This window comes from Salmo salar, chromosome 09, assembly GCF_965601325.2.
Source record: "Salmo salar chromosome 09, fSalSal1, whole genome shotgun sequence".
Taxonomy (NCBI): domain Eukaryota; kingdom Metazoa; phylum Chordata; class Actinopteri; order Salmoniformes; family Salmonidae; genus Salmo; species Salmo salar.
The window spans coordinates 41,941,299-41,968,206 of NC_138299.1; the positions used below are offsets into that span (position 1 = coordinate 41,941,299).

General features: G+C 43.5%; 3 protein-coding genes across 6 annotated transcripts in view; 1 reads left to right on the plus strand and 2 right to left on the minus strand.

Moving 5' to 3' along the window:
* Positions 1-187: 187 nt before the first annotated feature.
* pfn4 (profilin family member 4) lies at positions 188-3,887 on the minus strand. The gene is made up of 4 exons (XM_045687068.2): positions 3,661-3,887; positions 3,208-3,342; positions 2,945-3,050; positions 188-2,781 (listed from the first exon to the last, which is right to left on the minus strand). The coding sequence occupies exons 1-4, from the start codon at positions 3,775-3,777 to the stop codon at positions 2,753-2,755; spliced, it is 387 nt and encodes a 128-aa protein (XP_045543024.1). The 5' UTR covers positions 3,778-3,887; the 3' UTR covers positions 188-2,752.
* Positions 3,888-4,214: 327 nt separating this feature from the next.
* Positions 4,215-16,247, minus strand: gcfc2 (GC-rich sequence DNA-binding factor 2). 2 transcript variants are annotated; one of them, NM_001140530.1, is made up of 18 exons: positions 15,855-16,200; positions 15,278-15,373; positions 15,008-15,184; positions 14,415-14,654; positions 13,683-13,786; positions 13,469-13,596; positions 13,116-13,299; positions 12,831-12,954; positions 12,612-12,675; positions 12,193-12,278; positions 11,796-11,995; positions 11,527-11,671; positions 10,562-10,683; positions 7,011-7,087; positions 6,621-6,687; positions 4,860-5,006; positions 4,548-4,681; positions 4,215-4,442 (listed from the first exon to the last, which is right to left on the minus strand). In NM_001140530.1, exons 1-18 carry the CDS (start codon positions 16,186-16,188, stop codon positions 4,325-4,327), a joined length of 2,547 nt encoding a protein of 848 aa, NP_001134002.1. In that variant the 5' UTR covers positions 16,189-16,200; the 3' UTR covers positions 4,215-4,324. The 2 variants fall into 2 exon arrangements, with proteins under 2 accessions (NP_001134002.1, XP_045579226.1); XM_045723270.2 differs by lacking the exons at positions 12,193-12,278; positions 12,612-12,675 and having other exon boundaries at positions 15,855-16,247.
* A 5,889-nt stretch (positions 16,248-22,136) lies between these two features.
* Positions 22,137-26,908, plus strand: part of LOC106611341 (intersectin-2) — a 119,032-nt gene continuing 114,260 nt past the window's right edge. For all 3 annotated transcript variants that reach the window (XR_014378752.1, XM_045723678.2, XM_082955790.1), the window contains exon 1: positions 22,137-22,355. The gene's annotated coding sequence lies outside the window, so the exon portion shown is untranslated. The remainder of the gene's footprint in view (positions 22,356-26,908) is intronic.

A 26,908-nucleotide genomic window follows, 5' to 3' on the forward strand; every position in this document is an offset into this window, starting at 1 on the left:
AGATTATGACTGTGCAGGACCACCATTTATGTAACACACACACACATCTCAAAAAATAATGAAGTGACTGTCTCTGAGCCAAAACCACAAACCAACCAAGACTGGCATGTAGAGAGAGAGGCCACGTCAGGGAAAATACACACACACACACACACACCACACACACACACACACACACACACACACACACACACACACACACACACACACACACACATACACATATAACAGTGAATATACACCTCCCTTTTTCTCCAGCACATATTAACAAACAACCCTTAACAATGTTGATAGAAAATAGAATGAACATGGCAGTTGGTTGCATGACTCACGACTGTGTGAACCCACTGAGCTACAAGCTTGGCATCCGCTAACATCAGTCTTCAAGTTGCAGACAGGGGTGCCCCTGTTCATCAGGACATTGTGTGATTAGCTGCTGTTGGAGCAGGGGTGGAGAAAACCGTGTAGCTCTCCAGGAGGAAGGTTTCCCACCCCCGTGTTAAAGTCACAGTGAGAGACTTCAGTCACATCATATCCCGTACAATGGAGTTGGAGTGCTCTCAAAAGTAAACACCTCTGATAAGTGGGTCATGGAGTGCACTTAAGAGTTGTCACTATGCAGACATAGCAGGGTGCAGGGCACAACAGAGTTGTTAGTGCGCACCGCTGCCCCTCATTTACCCATAGTCCTCCTCTGCGCCTCAATCTTACTGGAGGATCATTACGTAACCTTTCATCCACCGTCTCACTGCTGTTTCTCCCTTGTGAAAGAGTATTCTCCGCTAACACTAAGAAATAATATGCCTTCATGTTACAAAAGATCTATGTTTTCCTGTGAGTTCTGTTGATAATAGAGCCCCACAGGGGAGGTGTCATAATACCCATGCAACCTAGCAGTCAAACAGGGAAATGGTTCCAATCGTTTTTGCACAATTCATTTTTCCCATAGGGAATTTTAGAAACACTTGAAATAAGGGCTGCGTTTCATGTAGGCTTACCCTGGCGTGACGTTTTGATAACCATGTAGATCTCTCTCGGACAAGGTGACATATCGGCTCTATTTACTCTGATTCTAAAATGCTACAGTAATTAGTAAAACAAAATTTGTGGGGGGTAAATTCAGGTGAAAAAATATATAAAAAATCTTGTCCTAGATTTACACGGTTATCAAAACACAGCAATTATTTTAAGTGTTTCTAAAAATGAATGGTGGAAAAATGATTGGAACCATTTCCTTTTTTGACCACAGTTTTATGGGTTTTATGACTCATACTGTGGTACTCTGTGCTTGATAGATGTTGTTCTCCATGTTAAATAGGTCTCTCCTCCTCTAACCAATCATGCAGGCTGACACAAGCACAAATCCTCTCTGAGGAATTCAGGAGACGTCTCAGAGTGTGTGTGCAACAAAATGGACAAGCGACTGATTCTTTGTGACCGCCCAGCTTCCATTTTTAGAGGTTTCAAACAGAACTTGACAACAAAGGTCACATTCCTTTAAAAGCACAGGTGCCCTAACCGCATGTGACAGAGAGTGCAGGAAGTCTGTGTGCTACCATGCGTTCTTGTTTGTCTCTCTGCAGCATGTACTGTGGAGTCTGGAATTATTGGATCCCTTGACAAAAATGAGGGAAAAAAAGACTGTATAAAATCAATAATACAGAAAGCGAGCTACATTGCATGCTAAAACATGTATTATTATTTTATGTTTGGGGTTATTGTCTTGCTGGAAGATCCACTTGCGGCCAAGTTTCTGCCTCCTGGCAGAGGCAACCAGGTTTTTGGCAAAAATGTCCTGGAACTGGGTAAAGTTCATGATGCCGTTGACCTCAACAAGGGCCCCTAGACCAGCGGAAGTAAAATAGCCTCATAACATCAAAGATCCACCACAATATTTTACCGTAGGAATGAGGTATTTTCTGAATATGTGTTGTTCTTTTGATGGCCAAAGCCACTGCTGCAGTGTGGCCGGAGCTCTATTTTCATGTCATATAACCATAGCAACAATTCCAATACAAGTGTCAAAGCCATTTAGCAAACTCCAGGCAGTGGTATGGTCAGATGACATGAAAACCCACCACACCAGTGGGTTTGGCCTTCCGAAACAACAACACATGTGCAGGAAACACCTCATCCCTACTGTAAAATATAGTGGTGGATCTTTGATGTTTTGACTACAGATTTCCTTTATTTGTTCACATGAGGAAATTCATTTACACAGCTTCAGCTCTGAAACAGTCATCAAGGCTACATCAGGGTGTGTGTGTTCATGCGAGTGTGTAGCTAGGTTAATCATGTTATCACCAGAGGGGGTTGGAGAGTAATTGAAGCATTTGAACAGAACGTCTGCGATGAACAGACAGTTTAAAAAGGACATTAGACACAAAGCCCCAAAACCACGTCTGTCAGCTGAGGAGTAGAATCAGATGTGATAGAGCAGGGCTGGAACTACAGCATCTCTTTGACCATGGTTGGTCATAATCCCTGTTCCAAGAGGATCTCTGCACTCAAATCTGTTCTTGGACCACAGCTGGGTTTATTACTATTTACTACCACCTAGTGGTTAAACCTGTGTACTGTGAGAGGGGACAGGGGCAGGTTCATAGAAAGAAAACAAAAGCACACTGACTTTCTCCTAAACATGCTTGTCCTCCTTAGCAGGTGGCCTAACATGGACAGTAGGCAACTGTTTAACTTGACCAGACCACTTCATCAGCTTCATCCATCAGAATGCTCCTCCTCAGTTCTTGCTTCATTTCCCCTTATCCTTGAGGTACACAGCTGAAATGCATATAGTCTACATATTAGTCAAACACATAAAACAAATATCCCTCATATCTGACTTGTAAACAGTACACAGTCAATAATCCATCGCCTTTAAAACCTGCAGTTGAAAGCTGTTTAATTAAATGTTGTATGCTGTAAGAAGCACCAACATCCCTACCTAGTTTCTCGACAGCCTCCACACACACGCTAGGGTACATGCTGTCGTTGTATGTGGCCACTATAACGTAATGAGCAGTCTTCACAAGAATCAAGCCATGTGTTCCCTGTTAGAGAAAAATATCCATCAGACCAGGCATACCCTTACAACAACAAACAAGTACAGTGCAGTATAGCTGCACTAAACTGCAGTGTACTGCAAAACCACTGCTGGAAAACTGGAGACAATAATACATGTTCATAAATTGTGATGAGCCTACTGACACATCTGCAGTAGATGGAGTTCCTGTCAGCTCGGACACAGGTGTATGCTTTGTCTTGGAAGTAGAAGCCCTGCTCTCTGGTCGATGTCAGGTGCTTGAAAGAGTCTATGAAAATCTGGGCTTGTGGTGGAAGAACCTGTAAAGTTATGAAGGGTAACATAATTAATCTGATCGGAAACAGATGTTTTCTAGGCTTCAAGATGAGATCCATTTCCCCATTGCTTTGATCCATCCAGCTGCCTCAACCCATATGGAAAATCATGAATTATTAAAATTATAATATATTGCGCCACAATACCTCTTCCAATTTGAGGTTTTGGAAGTAGTTGCTACACAACGGGGTGCTCTGTGAAGTGGGCTTTGACTTGAAATGTCAACACAGGAATTGAATTGTGTTGATTACAATGTCTGATTGTTATGTTTTTATTTTTTTAAAGAGACATGACGAACTTGCCTGAAACCTTGCAGACGCGGCAGTTACTGCTGCAGTCTTGGCAACCAGAATGACAGCGCTTTCCACGTGTTTTGTATCGATAAGACAGTCATTTATCAAATTCTGAAATTGGTTCATAATAACCAATTTTGTCAAAGATTGTATAGTATGTCTTGTCAAGGTCAGAGAACTAACGTTAGCGTTACTGCTGATACTTTTCCCTCTTCAGCGTGGTGGACGACGTTTCCATGGAGACCATCGTTGGGTGTTACCAGCCTAAAGAGATCGTAGTGAAACCATGTGTCTGCTAATGGTTCCCATTGTAATTGATCCTTGATACATTTTGCGTACATCAATATATATATATATATTTTTAAACACTGCCATTACATACTTTACAATTATTTGTTTGCGACTCCTCCACACACAAAACACCCATTCAACACATTTTTACAAGGAAGGAGGGATGCATTTTTAGCCCTGGGGATGAAGCTACAAGCACTCGACTTTTTTCTTGTGAGGTAAGACCGAAGCAAAGATAAAACAGTTTGGAGAGGAACTGGACCAAACATCTGTTAACAGAACTCAAATATTTATTTATATATAAAAAAGTACAAATAAAGTTGTGTAATACACACAATTACAACAGATATTACATGATGTATGGTTGACACAGTAGGACACACTAGGACAGGTTGAGTGTGTCCACCAGGTCTTTGTAATGGTATTTGTCCGATATCGTCTCTACCTTGTCCCAGGCCTGGATGCTTCCCAAAACAGTCAGCACATCACTCACCACAGACCTACAGAAACCACATTACATACATTAACATCAAAACACTACCTTCACCATGGTACTAATCTTCCTATATCCTAAAAGTACATTTGAGGTAGGTAGGCAGTGTTACCGTGTGTTGGGGTGGTCAGGCTGCTGTTTGCAGACTGAATGGGCAGTCTGGAGGAGGTGGTCACTGAAGGACTTCAGCTGAGAGGGACAGGAGCTCACGTCTTTAAACCAGGACTTAGGAAAACACACAGCAACCTGCTCAGAGAGGAAGAGCGAGAGGCAAATCTTCGTTCATTTGAGAAAAACTTGAAAATGACACCACTAAACTGAGTCATCTCTAAAGACAGCAGAGCAGTTATTCCCCAAGCAAACAACTTGAAACCTCCATAGACAATACATTAACATTAGACACACATGCGATTCACCTACACACCTTTTTACATGTGTGGACAGAGTCATGTGAGTGGGTCTCGTTGAGTAGTGGCATCATCAGGTAACGGTTCAGGAGTTTGTCCAACATTAGCTCCTTCAGAACATGTTCAGATATCAACCCATCCCACTGGCCAATGTTACCAAGGAGCTGATGCACAAGATAGAAAATGACACTAAAAGCATTGCATTGGATGTTACAGAAATAGAAAATCAAATCAAATTGTATTTGGTCACATGCACCAAATACAACACGTGTAGACCTTACCTTGAAATGTTTCCTTACAAGCCCTTAACTCTTTCTTGAACTAAATTGTTGGTTAAGAAAATATCTACTAAATAAACTAAAGTAAAAAAGAAAATCAAAAAGAAACAAAATAACAGTAATGAGACTATATACAGGGGGTACCGGTACCGAGTCAACGTGCAGGGGTACAGGTTAGGCCAGGTCATTTGTACATGTAGGTAGGGGTAAAGTGACTTTGCATAGATAATAAGCAGCGAGTAGCAGCAGTGTACAAAACAAATGGGGCGGGGGGGGGGGGTTAATTAATTGATTAATTGTTCAGCATTCTTATGACTTGGTGGTAGAAGCTGTTAAGTAGCCTTTTGGAACTAGACTTGGCGCTCCGGTACCGCTTTCCATGTGGTAGCAGAGAGAACAGTCTGACTAGGGTGACTGGAGTCTTTGACCATTTTTAGGGCCTTCCTCTGATACCGCCTAGTATATAGGTCCTGGATGTCAGGAAGCTTAGCCCCAGTGATGTACTGGGCCGTACACACTACCCCCTGTAGCGCCACACTGTCGGATGACGAGCAGTTGCCATACCAGGCAGTGATGCAACCGGTCAGCATACTCTCGATGGTGCAGCTGTATACCTATTTGAGGATCTGGGGAAGATTTCCATATCTTTTCAGTCTCCTGAGGGGGAAAAGGTTTTGTCGTGCCCTCTTTAAGACTGTCTTGGTGTGTTTGGACCATGAGAGTTTGTTGGTGATGTGGACACCAAGGAACTTGAAGCTCTCGACCCGCTCCACTACAGCCCCGTTGATGTGAATGGCGGCATGTTCGTCCCCTCCTTTTCCTGTAGTCCACGATCAGATCCTTTGTCTTGCTCACATTGAGCAAGTAGAATCAGATCAAACCCAGGTCTGTAGTGACGCCTCTAGCACTGCGATGCAGTGCCTTAGACCGCTGCACCAGTCGGGAGGCCATCTGCTTTTAATTTTTTTTCCATTTGCAAAACTTTCTAGAAACCTGTTTTCGCTTTGTCATTATGGGGTGTTGCGTGTAGATTAATGAGGATTTTATTTAATTTTTTAGAATAAGGCAGTTACGTAAAAAATGTGGAAGGGTCTGAATACTTTCCGAATGCACTGTAGCTGCACTAACCAGCACACAAAGCTCTGTCTAACTATTGGTAGAAATTGTAATCTCCTAATTTTCCTGCAGCAAAATTTGCCTGCATTAGGCTATTGTTCATATGTGTATTTCACACTATGTTGAGGTAAACATCTTAGTATAATGCTTGTATGGATAATGCATGTCATTGTCACCAATCAAATGCATTGCAGTTAAAACCGACTGACTACCACCACAGATTTCTGTATGTTAGCTATGCTACCAGTTTATACAAACTGGAGTTAACATTTGTAGTGGGAAGTTGCAATGGGCTAACTGAGCCACATTGTCACTACAGTACACCATCCACTCATGGGAAGCACACCATTAAAAATACTATTTTAAAACAGTGTTTTTACGTACCTTCACAGCTGTCCAGAACTGCTGGTCTCTGAACCTCCTTTGTGGAGAGGACTTGTCATCTAAAAACCTGTCAAAACACCTGGCAGTTATGGTCAAGTAAGCTACGTTATTACAAGCTTGGTATAAACACATGTTCCAGTGTGAAATTTCTAGCTCAGGGCTCTCCAACCCAGTTCCTGGTGAGCTACCATCCTGTACGTTTTCGCTCCAACTCTAATTTAGCGCACATGATTCTAATAATTAGCTGGTTGATCAATTGATCACAACTGGGGTTAGAGTGAAAACGTACAGGAGGATAGTTCTCCAGGAACATGGTTGGAGTGCCTTGGTCTAGCTAGATGAACTACTTAAAATAATCACATTGAGACAACCCTGGGTGGATTCACTCACTTCTTAGGGTACAGAGGAATGAAGACATCATCATCCACTGAACTCCTCAATCTACCACTCACTGCTTCAACAAACGCCTGGCAGGGGACAAGACCGAATTAAACACAGGACAGGGACGGACAGAGGGAACTAGACTTATTTACATTCTGACACACTCACAGGAAGTAGGTTATAGTGAGGGAAAAAAGTGTTTGATCCCCTGCTGATTTTGTACGTTTGCCCACTGACAAAGAAATGATCAGTCTATAATTTTAATGGTAGGTTTATTTGAACAGTGAGACAGAATAACAACAAAAAAATCCAGAAAAACACATGTCAAAAATGTTATAAATTGATTTGCATTTTAATGAGGGAAATAAGTATTTGACCCCCTCTCAAATCAGAAAGATTTCTGGCTCCCAGGTGTCTTTTATACAGGTAACGAGCTGAGATTAGGAGCACACTCTTAAAGGGAGTGCTCCTAATCTCAGTTTGTTACCTGTATAAAAGACACCTGTCCACAGAAGCAATCAATCAGATTCCAAACTCTCCACCATGGCCAAGACCAAAGAGCTCTCCAAGGATGTCAGGGACAAGATTGTAGACCTACACATGGCTGGAATGGGCTACAACACCATCGCCAAGCAGCTTGGTGAGAAGGTGACAACAGTTGGTGCGATTTTTCGCAAATGGAAGAAACACAAAAGAACTGTCAATCTCCCTCGGCCTGGGGCTCCATGCAAGATCTCACCTCGTGGAGTTGCAATGATCATGAGAACGGTGAGGAATCAGCCCAGAACTACACGGGAGGATCTTGTCAATGATCTCAAGGCAGCTGGGACCATAGTCACCAAGAAAACAATTGGTAACACACTATGCCGTGAAGGACTGAAATCCTGCAGCGCCCGCAAGGTCCCCCTGCTCAAGAAAGCACATATACATGCCGTCTGAAGTTTGCCAATGAACATCTGAATGATTCAGAGGACAACTGGGTGAAAGTGTTGTGGTCAGATGAGACCAAAATGGAGCTCTTTGGCATCAACTCAACTCGTCGTGTTTGGAGGAAGAGGAATGCTGCCTATGACCCCAAGAACACCATCCCCACCGTCAAACATGGAGGTGGAAACATTATGCTTTGGGGGTGTTTTTCTGCTAAGGGGACAGGACAACTTCACCGCATCAAAGGGACGATGGACGGGGCCATGTATCGTCAAATCTTGGGTGAGAACCTCCTCCCCTCAGCCAGGGCATTGAAAATGGGTCGTGGATGGGTATTCCAGCATGACAATGACCCAAAACACACGGCCAAGGCAAAAAAGGAGTGGCTCAAGAAGAAGCACATTAAGGTCCTGGAGTGGCCTAGCCAGTCTCCAGACCTTAATCCCATAGAAAATCTGTGGAGGGAGCTGAAGGTTCGAGTTGCCAAACGTCAGCCTCGAAACCTTAATGACTTGGAGAAGATCTGCAAAGAGGAGTGGGACAAAATCCCTCCTGAGATGTGTGCAAACCTGGTGGCCAACTACAAGAAATGTCTGACCTCTGATTGCCAACAAGGGTTTTGCCACCAAGTACTAAGTCATGTTTTGCAGAGGGGTCAAATACTTATTTCCCTCATTAAAATGCAAATCAATTTATAACATTTTTGACATGCGTTTTTATGGATATTTTTGTTGTTATTCTGTCTCTCACTGTTCAAATAAACCTACCATTAAAATTATAGACTGATCATTTCTTTGTCAGTGGGCAAACGTACAAAATCAGCAGGGGATCAAATACTTTTTTCCCTCACTGTAGGTTTCAAAATGTTTCTCTCCAATTCTCTGACTACAGCCAGTCAACTTTCTGGTTGGCATTCTTCGTGACTAGAATCTTGACTAGGGCAGTGGTTCCCAAAGCAAAGCTATATTTGAAGAATTTCAAATATATTTTGATTTAACACTTTTTTGTTTACTACATGATTCCATATGTGTTATTTCATTAGTTTTGTTGTCTTCACTATAATTCTACAATAGTAAAAATAAAGAAAAACCCTTGAATGAGTAGGTGTCCAAACTTGACTGGTACTGTATATAGACAGTGCCTTCAGAAAGTATTCAGACCCCTTGACTTTCCACATTTTGTTACGTCACAGCCTTCTCTGAAATGGATTAAAAAAAATAAAAAAAATCCTCAGCAATCCACACAATACCGCATGATGACAAAGTGAACAGGTTAAGAAATGTTTGCAAATGTATTACAAATCCATAACAGAAATACCTTATTTACATAAGTATTTTGACCCTTTGCGATGAGACTTGAAATTGAGCTCAGGTGCATCCTATTTCCATTGATCTGTGCCTCGACACATATCCAATCAATTGAATTTACTACAGGTGGACTCCAATCAAGTTGTAGACTTGGAGTCCACCTGTGGTAAATTCAATTGATTGGACATGATCTGGAAAGGCACACACCTGTCTATATAAGGTCCCACAGTTGACAATGCATGTCAGAGGAAAAAAACTAAGCCATGAGGTCGAAGGAATTGTCTGTAGAGATCCGAGACAGGATTGTGTCGAGGCACAGATCTGGGGAAGGGTACCAAAAAATATCTGCAGCATTTAAGGTCCCCAAGAACGCAGTGGCCTCCATCATTCTTAAATGGAAGAAGTTTAGAACCACCAAGACTCTTCCTAGAGCTGGCCGTCCGGCCAAACTGAGCAATCGGGGGACAAGAACCTTGGTAAGGGAGGTGTCCAAGAACCCAATGGTCACTCTGACAGAGCTCTAGAGTTCCTCTCTAGAGAAGGGAGAACCTTCCAGAAGAACAACCATATCTGCAGCACTCTACCAATCAGGCCTTTATGGTAGAGTGGCCAGACGGAAGCCACTCCTCAGTAAAAGGCACATGACAGCCCACTTGGACTTTGCCAAAAGGCACCTAAAGGACTCTGACCATGAGAAACAATATGCTGTGGTCTGATGAAACCAAGACTGAACTCTATGGCCTGAATGCCAAGCGTCACATCTGGATGAAATCTGGCACCATACTTAAGGCTAAGCATTCACTGTATTAGTATTTTGTTTTTTTAAAAAGGTACACTTTATATACTGTTTGAAATACAAGTTAGCGTTTTTAGTCATGAATCTTGTTCTGAGGCAGCTCTGCAGAGTGGTCACTAGCTGGCACAGACACAACGTCATCAAATCTGATTATAAACCTAACCTTAACCACACTGCTAACCCTAAATCCTAACCACACTGCTAACCCTAAATCCTAACCACACTGCTAACCCTAAATCCTAACCACACTGCTAACCCTAAATCCTAACCTTAACCACACTGCTAACCCTAAAGCCTAACCTTAAATTATGACCAAATTTTCATCAATTTTTACAATATAGCCAATTCTGCAGCTGGCCTATATAAGACGAAGTCGCTCAGTTCTGCCTCCAGGACAGGATTCATGACAATAAAACGTCAACCTGCATTGGGAACAGAGGGGGAGACAGGCTGTCTCTGGTGGGGAGTTGCATATGTGACTGGCTGGGAGTGTTGTTGCTCTGCACTGTAGACGCAATATTAACGGTTACCTTGACCGGTTTGCTCTGCTCTCCCTCAAACAGAGAGTAGTCATCCTGCAGCCTGTGACACAGCTCAGACAGACACAGAGACTGACGGCTGGACAGAGGGTCCCACACCAACTCCACAAAACCTGGAAGGAGGAGGGACGCACATTGAAGTGAGACAGTATGGAGTTAAGTATACACACATACAGGGTTTTTACTTGTACTATAGTGAAAAATAGTGAAAACATCAAAATTATGAAATAACACATATGGAATCATGTAGTAAACAAATGAAAATATATTTTACATTCTTCAAAGAAGCTATGCTTCAACGAGTGGCGAGTGAAGAAAAAGCAGCCAACAAGTGCTCAGCATATGTGGGAACTCCTTCAAGACTGTCATCAAGGCAAAGGGTGGCTATTTGAAGAATCTAAAATATATATATATATATATATATATATATATATATATATATATAGAGTCATAATTTAAGGTTAGGCTTTAGGGTTAGCAGTGTGGTTAAGATTTAGTGTTAGCAGTGTGGTTAAGGTTAGGTTTATAATCAGATTTTATGACGTTGTGTCTGTGCCAGCTAGTGACCACTCTGCAGAGCTGCCTATTATTATTATTTTTTTTTGATTCTTCAAATAGCCACCCTTTGCCTTGATGACAGCTTTGCACACTCTTGGCATTCTCTCAACCAGCTTCACCTGGAATGCTTTTCCAACAGTCTTGAAGGAGTTCCCAGATATGCTGAGCACTTGTTGGCTGCTTTTCCTTCACTCTCCACTCATTGAAGTGTGGATTTATATGGATTCTTAGAACTTTTTTTAGTTACTACATGATTCCATATGTGTTATTTCATAGTTTTGATGTCTTCACTGTTATTCTACAATGTAGAAAATAGTAAAAATAAAGAAAAACCATTCATATTAATGTCCAAACTTTTGACTGGTACTGTATATATGCATGTATGTGTATATGGTGACCTTGTATCTTGGGCAGGAGAGTCTTCTCTATGATAGCAGGCAGTGTTTTCCTGTCAGTGTGCTCTGCCTCCTGGTAACCCAGTCCGTGACAGAACGTCTCTACAGCAGAGAACCACGGCAGAGCCTCAAAGTCCTCTCCTGCAGCCTGATATACACAGATAATTATTATATGACACCAAATACTTAGGTATGTCAAAATAAAACACAAAGAATGAACTGTGTGACATCCAGTACGGATTTTGTACAGAGTGTGTGTGTGTGTACCGTACCTGTAGGGGGTTCCAGCCTAAAAGTTGGTGTCTGATGAGTGGGTTGAGTAGTTTGGGCAGACAGAGGCTGATGTAGGCTGAGTGGTAGGACTCGGAGAAGGCTACTCTCCACTCGTTGAAGCGAGACAGAACCTTTTTCACCTCCCAGAAGTCCTCCTGCACGTCACAGAACACATCCTGGGACCTGCTCAGGATCTCCGCTGAATTAGACAGGAGGGATAAAGAGATGTGAGAGTGGAAACGCTGTCTGTTATTCTACGGTTTAGAGAGCAGCACTAAACTCTAAGGAATGGGATGGCAAATCTTTAGAGATACTAAGCTGAATTCAAGGTGTCACCAACACACATTTGGTAAGTGGAGGACATATGTCCTCACCCAAGACAGCTACACCTCTCACCTCTCTCCCTCTGCAGTTCTGCCTCTTCCTCAGGGGAAGGCTCGCTGTCGGCCGTCAGGCTACCATAGTCTTCCTCACCTGGCTCACTGGATGATCAGATCAAACAGTAGTTGGAAATGACCGCGTAACATTGTGACGCAGTGGTGGAAATGACCGCGTAACATTGTGACGTAGTGGTGGTAATGACCGCGTAACATTGTGACGCAGTGGTGGAAATGACCGCGTAACATTGTGACGCAGTGGTGGAAATGACCGCGTAACATTGTGACGCAGTGGTGGAAATGACCGCGTAACATTGTGACGCAGTGGTGGAAATGACCGCGTAACATTGTGACGCAGTGGTGGAAATGACCGCGTAACATTGTGACTGGTGAACGCTAAAGCGATGTGTAAGTACTAAAGGGAGTATTCTCACTCACCTTTTATTTGTTTTTTCATTCCCGCTTTCCCCAGAGTCTCCTTCACTTTGTGGATCAGTGGCATCTAGAGTGAGAGAGTGATAATAAGTCTAGAAATTCACCCAACTACAGCTAGAAAAAATAAAACCGATCAAGAGAGTGTGAGGAGGAGTACTATGGTTAACCTTCTGCCTTTTCACTGACTAGGACCACACAATCATAGTACACAAACACACTCACAGCTGAGCTGCTGTAGGCGAGATGACTCCTGCCGTATGGCCTCTCGTCTCCTTGACAACAGTACCTCCGCCTGGTCAGACAGAAGAGTGTGCATGTCCACCTCCACACTGTTGATCTCTACCACCTAGAAATGATCAATTAATCAGTCAATCACTCTTATTATCACCCCTCCTTAACATTGTCTCAATCACAAACTTTCACATTACATCTCACAGTGCTTCTGTTTGTCATTTTAAAGAACAGATCATGCCAACAGACACTTCCAGAATCCCTCTGTTCTCTGACCTTCTCTCCGAGACATTCCACCAGGTTCTGAATGTAGGTGTTGGTGTCCCGGTAGAACTGAAGCTGGCGATCGGAGGAACTGTTCTCCAGGTTCTCCAGAGAGGTTCTAGAGCTGTCCATGTCCACCTCCATCCTCCTCAGGTCTGCCTCATGAGCCCTGTGGACCTCCCGCAGATCATACAGTCTGGAGAGGGGGAGGAGAGGAAGAAGGAGAGGTATGGTGGGAGGATGAACGGGAGAGAGAAGAGAAATGGAGAAAAGGTGGAGCTTTGATTTACTAGACAAACATTTTGCAGCTAGAGTACATGAGGTATATTGTATTGAGAGGGCAATGGAAGGATGAATGAACTGACTTCCCAGTGATCCTCTTCTTCACCACGCTGAGGCTGATGGGAGGCAGACACTCTGGGATGTTGACTCTCTGTTTCCGTCTACTACTACTGCTCCTCACAGAGCCACTGCCCTCACTGCCTGATGGACTCTGGGGGGACAAACAGAGTTAGGCGGTGGAATGAAAGTGAAAGTGTGTGTGTGGGTGGGTAGGTGAGAGAGGGGTGACTATATTACCTGTTCCCCAGGGTGTCTCTTGACTCCCTTTCCAATCTGTTGCTCCTCCCAGAGGTTGTTGTCCTCGCTCTCCTGGTCGTCAGACTCACTAGCACCACTACCTCCTGTACCAACACAGGCAGGGATGGAGCGACAGAGACATACACAGAAATACAGAGAGAAAGACAGACTTGTCACTACCTCCTGTACCGAACAGGCAGGGATGGAGCGACAGAGACATACACAGAAATACAGAGAGAAAGACAGACTTGTCACTACCTCCTGTACCAACACAGGCAGGGATGGAGCGACAGAGACATACACAGAAATACAGAGAGAAAGACAGACTTGTCACTACCTCCTGTACCGAACAGGCAGGGATAGAGCAACAGAGCCCTATAGGGAAATACAGAGAGAAAGACAGACTTGTCACTACCTCCTGTACCGAACAGGCAGGGATAGAGCAACAGAGCCCTATAGGGAAATACAGAGAGAAAGACACTGCCACTCCCTCCAGTATCAACACAACAAAGACTAAAAACAAAGATAACACATTTCAGCACTCAGTCAAAGGCGGTGTGATAAGGTCATCTACAACTCACTACACTGTCTCGAAGCCATAGATACATCATTATGGGGTTTGATTATAAACTGCCTGTTTATTATTCATTACTAAAACGAATAAAAAAAATAAACTGTTGCCCAGGACCACAACACAATAGATTCTCCATTCTCTCAACTCCCTCCTCTCACCAATCTTCTCTGCTATCCTCTCCCTGATGGTTTTGGACCGCGGGGCAAACTCAATCCTGCGTTCATGGTCGTCTGGCTCATCATCATCATAATCTTCGTCAGTGCGTTCCTCCAGGTCCTGGTCTGGGGTCCGGGGGGAGCTCTCCCCATCTCTCCCCAGGGAGATATAGTCTTTCTGGGCTCTGGCCGCCTGACGCTGCCTTCTGGCCGCCTGGATCCTTCTTGCATCTGGGATCTCCACTACACACACACACACACACACACACACAAGGGATGTCTCTTCAGAATGCTGCCTATCTGCCTGTCTCTGTGTAGACCAGTGGTGGACCATCTTACCCTGCAAGGGGCCATTGTAGCTACAGGCTGGTTAAGACAAACTCATTCTTCGGAGCTATTTGATTTTTGTCCATTTCCTGAAACTAACTTTTGCGTCTACCAGCCAGTGTGGCTGACTGATAAAAAAATAAAATTTAAATAAAACTTACTAGCCATTCAGAATTTTCACCAGCATTTGGCTGATTGCTGGTGGACATTTTTGGCATTGGATAAATTATAGCCTTTTCTTTGGAGCCCTAGCTATCTGTGAGACTGACCTGGTTTCTGTTTCTGAGTGGAGGACTTGGAGGATGTGGAGGACATGGAGGAGGCAGAGCTGGATGTGGTTGACTTGGCACCTCCCTCTCCGTCACTCTCTGATGACAGTTCTTCTCCGGACACATTGCTACCGGACCTCTCTTTCTGGGACCCAACCACATTCACATCTTTCCTGGCTGGGGTCAAAACAGACATGGTTAGACTGATCAATCATCTAGCCTTAACAGTGGTGTGTTTTTACAGCATTAAAATGGCAACATTGTGCTCACCAGTAGGCCGGGAGGTCTTTGCAGGGGAAGCCTCCTTTCTCCTGGCTTGGAAGACCACAGCTTTATCTGACGATTTCTTTAGTTTGAACTCAGATCCTTCAAAATGGGAAGAGAGAGAGAAAAAAACTGTTATTAATAACACAACTGATTGTCTCTCTAAATCAAGACATTGGGTTCACCGTACATCTCAAATGGCTTCATATCCTTGTCAAACATGTTATTGAAACCTTGGGTGAATCTAAATTGTATTTCCTTGATTCCTCATGCCCTCCCCTCTGATCTTCTCTTCCAATGTGTTTTGAGAAGGAGGCAAGAAGCAACAATGCATGGAATCAAGGAAATACAATTGAGATTCACCCCTCTCCTCCACCTGAACTAGAGAACTAGCCAGGTGAAGGATAGGAAATTCATATATGGAAAATTAAATTAATGTCCCATACTGCTGCCGCCACCAGTCCTGTGTTTTCACTTTTCAGACAGTACAAATTAAGGACAAGGAGGGGAAGCCACTTTACAGATACTCTTACACAACACCCACCGTACAGTCAGTTAGTGACAAAACAAGTCAAACGCTTACCTTCTTTCTCATTAGAGAAGCTGAGCACGTTTCCTTTCTTCTTCCGTCCATCCTTGTCCTCTTTACTGTTAGGCGGTCTAGTGCCAACGATCGGCCCGCTAGTACCATATTCTACCGCGTCTTCAGCACCACTCGAGTCCGACTTGGGTGACATCGCCTCCCGCTTGGAACTGCATGAGATTCCCCGATTCTGCGGCAACTTGACGGGCTTTATGCTAGAAGCGGTAGCTTGTGTTTTACTTCCATCATCCTCTCCGCTCTTCTGTTGTTCATCTTCATCGCTCGATTGTCCTTTCCTTTGCCTGAAGTTTCTTCGCGGTTTCTTGTTGAACATTTTCAGGACAAGGTGATCGCCATGTAAATAAATCGCAATACGGTAAGTCGGAAATACATTTGAGAAGACGTAAATCTCTCGGAAATCCTCTCGAAATGCATTTTGGGTCATGTAGTTAGTCAGTGTCGGGGAATCGGAGTTGGGGGTGCGTTCACGGTCACAATAAAGACGTTTTAATAATATCAATATTTTACCAATCTCTGAAATTATAGTATTATGTGATAGTTATAGTATTATGTGATTAATAGAATAAAAACACTATGGAAGTCTGAAAAACAGTAAGAGTATTTTCTTATTACTGTTTCCTAGTCCTCCTTTTTAGCTGATCCAACAAGAAGAATACCCATAGACATTGCATAATTGTATCTGATCCATCATGGCATTTGCGAGAGCATGGGCAGCGCCATTGCGGCCATCTCCATTTTGAAGTAAGCCTAGTCAATTTTCTTATTCTACTACTTCTATCTATTGGCAAACAAACTGAAAGGGTGCATACTTCCACCTAGAGTGTGTTGTTTGAACATGTATAAAGCCAAGGTTGGCGATTTACTGCCTCCTACAGATATAGAATGTTTGCTCACAAGAAGTTAAACATTATTCCTTAGTAGTTAATTATTTTTAAATCTAAAGGCACAACCTCGACCTGAGTCAATGTCTTAAGTAGTTATACATGTTATTACTCCAACTTCATGAAAGTGACAAACTCACACATTTACATTTTTGTCAAAAACAACATTATATTGAAGGCGTGCCTTTGATTTGACGGCCTGCACAGTTCCGCGCCAGACAACCTTTCAAATCAAATCAAATCCAGGTGATGTGTTTCTGCATGAGCTAAGCTAGCCAACGTCGCCATGACAACACCTTAAAGCGTGATCAGGGATTTCTATTAGAGAATAAGTTTCTGCCTACCTTCATACTGTACTGTCTTTGACTGATCCCTCCTGATGACCCAGATGGAATCATGTGATCCTTCCTTAACCCATAGGAAGTCGCAAACAGTTGACTACTTCAAAATGGTGAAAGTCCTCAATGGCGCGGCCCATGCTAAAACAGGCTTCCAGCCACTACAGTCCTCTATCTATCTCTATGGGAATTATTTGGAAATATTCTGTCCTCTGCAGGGGTTAGCAAAGTCACAAAAATGATGCAGGAATATTTCCAAATAATTCCCATAGAGATAGATAGAGGACTGTAGTGGCCGGAAGCCTGTTTTAGCATGGGCCGCGCCATTGAGGACTTTCACCATTTTGAAGTAGTCAACTGTTTGTGACTTCCTATGGGTTAAGGAAGGATCACATGATTCCATCTGGGTCATCAGGAGGGATCAGTCAAAGACAGTACATACTGTACTGTCAAAGACAGTACATACTGTACTGTTATAAGTTATATTTTAACAGAATTTAACAGAATTTGAAGTATGCTCCCTCTAATTCTCTCTCCCTCTCTCCCTCCCCTTCCGGAGGACCTGAGCCCTACGATCATGCCTCAGGACTACCTGGCCTGGTGACTCCTGGCTGTCCCCAGTCAACCTGGTCGTGCTGCTGCTCCAGTTTCAACTGTTCTGCCTGCGGCTAGGGAACCCTGACCTGTTCACCGGACGTGCTACCTTGTCCCGGACCTGCTGTTTTCAACTCTTTCTCTCTCAACCGCACCTGCTGTCTCGACCTCGGAATGCTCGGCTATGAAAAGCCAACTGACATTTACTCCTGAGGTACTGACTTGCTACACCCTCTACAACCACTGTGATTATTATTTAACCCTGCTGGTCATCTATGAACATTTGAACATCTTGAAGAACAATCTGGCCTTAAATGGCCATGTACTGTTATAATCTCCACCTGACACAGCCAGAAGAGGAGTGGACACCCCTCAGAGCCTGGTTCCTCTCTAGGTTTCTTCCTAGGCTCCTGCCTTTATAAGGATTTTTTTCTAGCCATGGTGCTTCTACATCTGCATTGCTTGCTGTTTGGGGTTTTAGGGTGGGTTTCTGTATAGCTCTTTGTGACATCTGCTGATGTAAAAAGGCCTTTATAAATACATTTGATTGATTATCACAAAAACAGATAGCAACTTCTGTCCGGTGAAGTCCACGATGCATATCGCATGTAACAGACAGTTACTTGACCTACAGCATGGTCAAGCAAGTTAGTATCCAACATTTTCGGCCCACTAAACAACTATTGATTTAGAACCACAGACAGTTACTGCAAGTCACAAAGAAAACAGGAGCTGCCTCCACTATTCCATCACCATTTCAACATCATCAAATCACCTCTGCTTAGTCTAATACAGTGACAACTTAAAGATACCAAAAACGATTTAGTCCAATCAACATAAGCTAAATATGATGTGGCTGTCCATGGTTCTGATTTCTGTTTGCTCGTGTGCGAGTGCACGTTTGTGCAAGTAGAAAAAAACATGTTGAGTCACCCTAATTGTAGAGAAACGCCAATGCCATCCTCCTCTCTTTCATGTTGAGGAAACGGTCTATCATGCAATACACGCTTTTATTTTTTGTTGTCCTAGGCTACCTGGCCAAAATGCTTGCTCGCTAGCCTGACTTCCATTCATGGGCAACGTTAGCTAGTTAACATTAGCCTTCTACATCTAGCTACATATTAAACTTCCATCCTCTCAGACCAGGGAAACATCAATGTATGAATTAATGGTTGGATCAGAATCACCATTATAATAATTGGCCAGTACTGAAAATTATGTAAAACCACAAGTCCAAATCCTTATCTCCATCCATGGCTAATTTAAAAAAGGGCTAATTGTAGCTAGCTAGCCAGCCACCGGAGGACAACAACACAACGAGATGCAACAATTCAAGTTGTTTCTGTTAATGACGTATGCTCTCAATGGGATTTGACAGAAGAGACAACAACTCCAAACTGCCTTTCCTTTACACTTTTTTACTTCCCGGCAGGACCATTCACAGTTGAACTCGCTCAGTTTAGCTCAACGCTGATTGGCACATTTTTTATACTTTTAATGTCAAGGGAGTCCAAATTCTCGCTACGGGTGGCAACAATGTCATACTCATTTGGATCAGACAGTATCAGATAGATGGCCTACACATAGAGACAGAGGGATGCTGTTTTACTCGCTCGTATGCTTTCTCCTGTCAGATACGTTCTGCCTTTTGTGAATTGAAGGACAATTATGAAACACAAAGACATGAAAGATAAATAATTTCATGTTTTTTTGGGGGGGGTGGCTTCCCTTGGCGTCCATGAATAAACACAACTGATGATAATATGGCAAAATATTTGCTAGCTAGCTAATCAACAACTGTAAAGATGTATTTGAGAATCAAATGCTCATTATGCAACTTTGTTTTCAATAAACGTTGGGGATGAAATATAGTTTACCCCATAGTTGTGCACCAGTCGGATTTGTTGCTAAACAACCAACCCGTCCATAGAGGGAAGTTGGGAGACTACAGCATCAATTCTTTCGACAACAGCTGAGTGGCTACTCCACCAGACTGACTCTGGTCTTCCAACATGGCGCCTGGTGCAGTTGCTAGGTGATTGTGACGCAACTGCAAGGCCTCTTTAGGCAGTAGAATTTAAAATGTATCAAAGAACTGATGGGGCAACTTCCAGGGGTGAGCTGAGCCGTGTGTGTGTGTGTGTGGTGTGTGTGTGTGTGTGTGTGTGTGTGTGTGTGTGTGTGTGTGTGTGTGTGTGTGTGTGTGTGTGTGTGTGTGTGTGTGGCTGGCTTGGGAAGTCAGTATGTCTGTAGGCATAAATCTTGGATCAGTTTACCCTCTGGCAGTACAACCACAGAGATCCTATTAAATTACTATGCCATGTTTCCTAATCACACAAAATTGAATTGAATTGTCTTTGGGGTACAAATAGACTGTCCCAGCCTATCTAACCTTCTGTCACAGTTTACCAAATGGGGGAGGGGGGGGGGGGACGACGACGACGACAAGGTCAAATCATGATGCCAGTGATCTTGAGGTCGGAAAGTCGGAGCTCTAGAAAGATGCCCGAGTTTCCGACATGGAATTTTCCACTGTCGGAACTAGCTTTTTTTCTTCAGAGTTCCCAGTTGTTTTGAACACAGCAATATAGTAATCAGATGCCCAATGGTGCAGTTGATGACGTGGCACCCAACCATTAGTTAATGCATGCAACGTCTTAGGAGGGGTACACGACCAATAACTGACCGCAAAACTGACCTTAGATCAGGGGTGGAAGGATGTGACACGTCCCAAGATGGATGACGAGGAGGAGACCTGGCTGACGACTGTGGCACATTTTGCAGGCATGGCCAGGCTAGCGAAACAGAAGGTGGGTATGTTCTGCAAACAGTACAGTGGATGAAGGTGAGGCATGAGTGTGGTGAACAGATAGATGTGATTATGGACAGTGAGGAAGAAGAAGAGCCCAGTGCAGGAGGGAAAATGTGTTGAGGAAGAATGGCACCAAGTACTACAAAACGTACTCTGCTGTCTCTGATGGCTCACAAATTGAACTTGATGAGAGTGAGGATGAATTACCTGTGGTGGTAGGTGTGGTGGAGACCTCAGAGTCCCAGCCTCACACCGATGGTCATGCAAAGAATGATTCTGGCCCTGTGGGAGTAACATTTTTGGAGAAAGTGGATCGTTGCCTTTTGGCTGACCCACATTTAGTCTCAGGCTGGGTGGAAAATAAATTGGTTACTGTTAAATCAGTGAAGGTTGCTCGATTTGGACTTGTGATAATTTTCCATGTTTCTTCCACCCAGAGGGAGCAGGTGCTTCGCATCACACGTCTTGGGACAAGACCTGTGACTTGCTTTGCTCTCCGGAGCAGGGCGCCTTTAAAAGGAGTGATTATTGGGGTGTCGTTAAGTGTTGAGGTGGAGCAACTGAAATGGAGGATTCCCTGTGTCTGTGATGTCTGTTGTTTGGTGTGACGCAGACCCGGTGGCGAGCGTGTTGAAACTGAGAAGACACGGTCTGTCCTTTTGAGTTTTGAAGCGGAGTCTTTAACTGGCAAAGTCATGTTAGTATATGTCAGTTATCCCTTGAGAGCTTTTGTGCCGAACCCACTAAGGTGTTTTAGATGCCAAGCTTATGGTCATGATGCAGCAGTGTATAGGATGGAGATTCCGAGATGTGAGAATTGTGCAGGACGGCATGGGACAAACAAATGTGTCGTATCGGGGGGATATGTTGCTGGGGATCAGAAGTTCCCGGTGCAATAGAGGCAGTTTGAGGGTGTCAGAGTCGAACAGAAGGTGCCATATGCTGAGTAGAGGATGATAGGTCAGGGGTGAGTAGTAGTCCTAGGCCAATACATAGAGATACAAATTTGTGCTTCAGTAAGGTTGGCTTCTTAGCATTAATTGCCATGGTTATCACCTGTACCGCATAAATGGAATGCAAATAACAGGGAATAGATGTTGTGTTGACAGCTGCAGAGAAGTAGCTGGTCCAAATCCAGGCTACATCACATCTGGCTGTGATTGGGAGTCCCGTAGGGTTGGAGCACAATTGGCCCAGCTTCGTCCGGGTTGGGCTGGTGTAGGCAGTCATTGTAAATAAGAATTTGATCTTAACTGACTTGTCTAGTTAAATTAAAGGTTAAATTAAACATTTTTAAAAAGTACTTGGGTGTACAATGTTTTACTGCAGAAGAGTAACAAGGTGTGTTGAACGAAAGAGACCTGTCCTCCCAGGCCATCAGCCTGGAGTAGGAGCAGTAAGGGTCAAAGTTATGCTATATAGGTGTAGGGTTAGTTGTTGGTACAATTTTAAATGGTGCTTCCTTTAAATGTTTGTATCACAAAATGTAACGTGATCGACCACACACTCCCGCACAGTAGGTGGCGGCATGCACAAACAAATGTGCGAACGTTACGATACCGACGATGAAGATTGTCTAATCAGCTGGATAACTCCATGCGCGCTCCCATCCTCCCAGTCAAACTTCGACGTGCCCGCGCACCGGCGACTCACCTATTATCCATGTTGTCTATGTGACCAAGCTGTCAGCAACAGGTCCGGTTTATTAAACTACACATTACTCTCGGAATTACACCATCCTGCCATTACGAGACTGCTGCATAACGCCAGGGAGATCTTGTCGGGGGTATTTCGATTTTTCACTGGGGACAGAAAAGAAGATAAAGTTGACGGTTTTTTTGCCCAATGGTGAGAGGTAAGCGACCCCAAACTGCCTTTCCCAGCGAGCCCATGCTATTTTTGTTGGGATGATATTGCTTGCGAAAACATTGAGCTACTGCCCTTACTTTAATAAAATATTGATTGAATGTACTTAGCTACGTAATAGTTGTATTATGCCTAACTAGGGATTTTTGTTGTTGTTGTTGTTGTTGTTGTTGTTGTTGTTGATGATGATGCACTTGAAATATGGATTGTTTTTTAAATCAACACTGATAGTGTGCCTTCCTCACACGAACTCGTTTGAAGTTGGTCGACTAAACGATAGCAACGTCTGCTTTGTCATTTTAGCTGTCTAGACAGCTAATAATTAGTCTGCTGTGTTTAAAACCGTATTTCATGCACTAAACTCCCTTAGATTTCTCAAACCAAACTTGTTAAGCAGGTTGCAAATGAGTCTCTCTTGCTTGAGAGAAGTGATCAGAGAATTCCACAGTAGCCAGCTAGGTGTCAGTTTTAGATCTGATAGCAGCAGTACAACATAGCACACTGCAAAGTGGTTCTGATACTATTGATACTGTTAGCCTACATTGTAAATAATACAAATCGTCCTATCCTCCACTTGAACGGTTGTTTTGTGTCTGATGTTGTCCATGGATCTACATACCCAGGGACTAAACAGCAATTTCAATCATTATCATCTGGTCATTCCAAACAGTATAAAAATCATACTGTATAAAGCATCATGACTGTTTACTTTTTGTTTTCTGGCAGCAAACCTTGGTGATGTGATTCTACACAGATGTAACATCCCAGGCAGGCTGCTGTTGTTGATAGTGGAGTGGACATGGTATTAGATTTGTTATCTTCTATTAGGCCTGCATTCATTTGGGTAGCGCTGAATGATCCAGACTCACCTGTATAGAGCAGGTGGGGAAGGTTGAACTCATGGTTGATTATTTATCACTGTCAAGCAGACTGCACTGCACACAACCTGCTTTGTTTTCCATAACTTGAGGGCCATCAAATAGGGATCAACAACAGAGCTAGTGAGGAACGGGGATAAACAGAGCTGTGACAGGGGACATGGATAAACAGAGCTGTGACAGGGGACATGGATAAACACAGCTCTGTTAGGGGACATGGATAAACAGAGCTGTGACAGGGGACATGGATAAACAGAGCTGTGACAGGGGACATGGATAAACAGAGCTGTGTTAGGGGACATGGATAAACAGAGCTGTGTTAGGGGACATGGATAAACAGAGCTGTGTTAGGGGACATGGATAAACAGAGCTGTGTTAGGGGACATGGATAAACAGAGCTGTGTTACGGGTCATGGATAAACAGAGCTGTGACAGGGGACATGGATAAACAGAGCTGTGTTACGGGTCATGGATAAACAGAGCTGTGACAGGGGACATGGATAAACAGAGCTGTGTTAGGGGACGTGGATAAACAGAGCTGTGTTAGGGGACATGGATAAACAGAGCTGTGTTAGGGAACATGGATAAACAGAGCTGTGACAGGGGACATGGATAAACAGAGCTGTGACAGGGGACATGGACAAACAGAGCTGTGTTAGGGGACATGGATAAACAGAGCTGTGACAGGGGACATGGATAAACAGAGCTGTGACAGGGGACATGGATAAACAGAGCTGTGTTAGGGGACATGGATAAACAGAGCTGTGTTAGGGGACATGGATAAACAGAGCTGTGTTAGGGGACATGGATAAACAGAGCTGTGTTAGGGGACATGGATAAACAGAGCTGTGTTACGGGTCATGGATAAACAGAGCTGTGACAGGGGACATGGATAAACAGAGCTGTGTTACGGGTCATGGATAAACAGAGCTGTGACAGGGGACGTGGATAAACAGAGCTGTGTTAGGGGACATGGATAAACAGAGCTGTGTTAGGGAACATGGATAAACAGAGCTGTGACAGGGGACATGGATAAACAGAGCTGTGACAGGGGACATGGACAAACAGAGCTGTGTTAGGGGACGGGGATAAACAGAGCTGTGTTAGGGGACATGGATAAACAGAGCTGTGTTAGGAGACATGGATAAACAGAGCTGTGTTAGGGGACATGGATAAACAGAGCTGTGACAGGAGACATGGATAAACAGAGCTGTGTTAGGGGACATGGATAAACAGAGCTGTGTTAGGGGACGGGACGGGGACAAACAGAGCTGTGTTAGGGGACGGGGACAAACAGAGCTGTGTTAGGGGACATGGATAAACAGAGCTGTGTTAGGGGACATGGATAAACAGAGCTGTGACAGGGGACATGGATAAACAGAGCTGTGTTAGGGGACATGGATAAACAGAGCTGTGACAGGGGACATGGATAAACAGAGCTGTGTTAGGGAACATGGATAAACAGAGCTGTGTTAGGGGACATGGATAAACAGAGCTGTGTTAGGGGACATGGATAAACAGAGCTGTGACAGGGGACATGGATAAACAGAGCTGTGACAGGGGACATGGATAAACAGAGCTGTGACAGGGGACATGGATAAACAGAGCTGTGTTAGGGGACATGGATAAACAGAGCTGTGTTAGGGGACGGGGATAAACAGAGCTGTGTTAGGGGACGGGGATAAACAGAGCTGTGACAGGGGACATGGATAAACAGAGCTGTGACAGGGGACATGGATAAACGGAGCTGTGTTAGGGGACATGGATAAACAGAGCTGTGTTAGGGGACATGGATAAACAGAGCTGTGTTAGGGGACATGGATAAACAGAGCTGTGTTAGGGGACATGGACAAACAGAGCTGTGTTAGGGGACGGGGACAAACAGAGCTGTGTTAGGGGACGGGGACAAACAGAGCTATGTTAGGGGACGGGGACAAACAGAGCTGTGTTAGGGGACGGGGATAAACAGAGCTGTGTTAGGGGACGGGGACAAACAGAGCTGTGTCGGGACAGGGGGACGGGGACAAACAGAGCTGTGTTAGGGGACGGGGACAAACAGAGCTGTGTCGAGACGGGACGGGGACAAACAGAGCTGTGTCGAGACATGGAAATTGATAAACAGAGCTGTGTCAAGGGATGGGACGGGGATAAATAGAGCTGTGATATTGAAAATATCTAAATTGGTCAGTCCAAAATGACTTTTTAATGACCTGTTACTAAGTCGTTTACGGTTTCTATTCCTTTTAGTTTTCCATGCGGACCAATGTATCGGTGAATTCCCAAAAGCTTTCCAAGTATTGTTCCATAAGGTTGTGTTTTTATGGAGTAATACTGTTTTTTTGTAGAATACATTTCATTTTCTTCCATGTTTTTATGTTGTTCCTAACTATGAAGTTGTTGATGTTCTTAACTTTATCCTTTGAAAATAGACATGTAAAAATATTCTGGGGATGAGCTCATCTCCAATATGTTCCCATTCTTCCTCTTTAGTGCATTGAACAATATGTCACAAGTAGAAGCCCTGGAATAGCGAGTTGATACACTTCCAAGTCAGGAAGGTTAAAACCACCCTCAGACAATGGGAGATGTCAAACTTTCCTTTTTATTCTGAATTTTATTGGCCCATATAAAGTCTTATGACCGAGTATACTTTTTTTTTAAGGAACGTCTTCAGTGGGGTAATTGGTATTATTGAAATTAAATACTGTACTGAACTCTAATCTACTCTACTGTTCTATGCTGTGCTGTACTTTGATGTTGAAACTTGTGAAACAGGCGTTCTATGATTGGATCAGATTTGGTCCTATGTGGACCAACCAAAATTGGTCTTGTTTGGGGGCGGAACTCATTAAAATAATAGCCAGTGTGTTGTTTAATACCCAAATATGCAAAGGAGGATATTGTATATTTATACCTTTTTGTGTACCTATTTAGGATACATCACCATGAAGAGAATGACATTCATATTCATAAATATGCATTTCTATGTAGTACAGATCCCATGATGAAATTCTGTTACCGGGTGTAAATCCACTTCACTTAATGTAAACCTAGTTTAATAACCAAAATATATTTTTTCAAAGTCAATGTGTCATGTCGTAGCTGACACCCCATTCTTTCTGAAGACATCGGTGAATCTTAATTCGGAGCAGATATTTAAGACTTTTTGGAAAACCTCAGGAGACAAAAAAACTAAGAGATTGTACCGAAATTCTCTTACCAAACTTTGCATTTGCACAGTTCTTCCAGTAAATGTGGTTTTGTAAAATGTTCAGTGTGAATTTGTTAAAAATAGTTTTTGAGCATAGAGTTGTATGGTTCGTTCAACTTTGAAATCAATGGTTTATGTTTGGAATACATTTTAAGTGATACATCTTGAATCTCATAACCCAAACTATGCCAACAGTAGCTAGCTGTTCTCCAGCTCTGGTCTTGACTGTGATCAGGGAGGGATTTTAAGTAGCTCCTCACCCGTTAATCCATATTAAGCCTTCATCCAGATAGCCAATCCAGCCTAGATGAGATCAGGTGACCTAATATTCTCTAGATCAAGGTTAAGTTCATCGTTAAAACCATTAGGGCTAAATTATTCATTTAGCCTTAAGATGCTTTTGGGAAACCGTGCCCTGATCTCCATCTTGTTTGTGATTGGCTGTGGAGAACC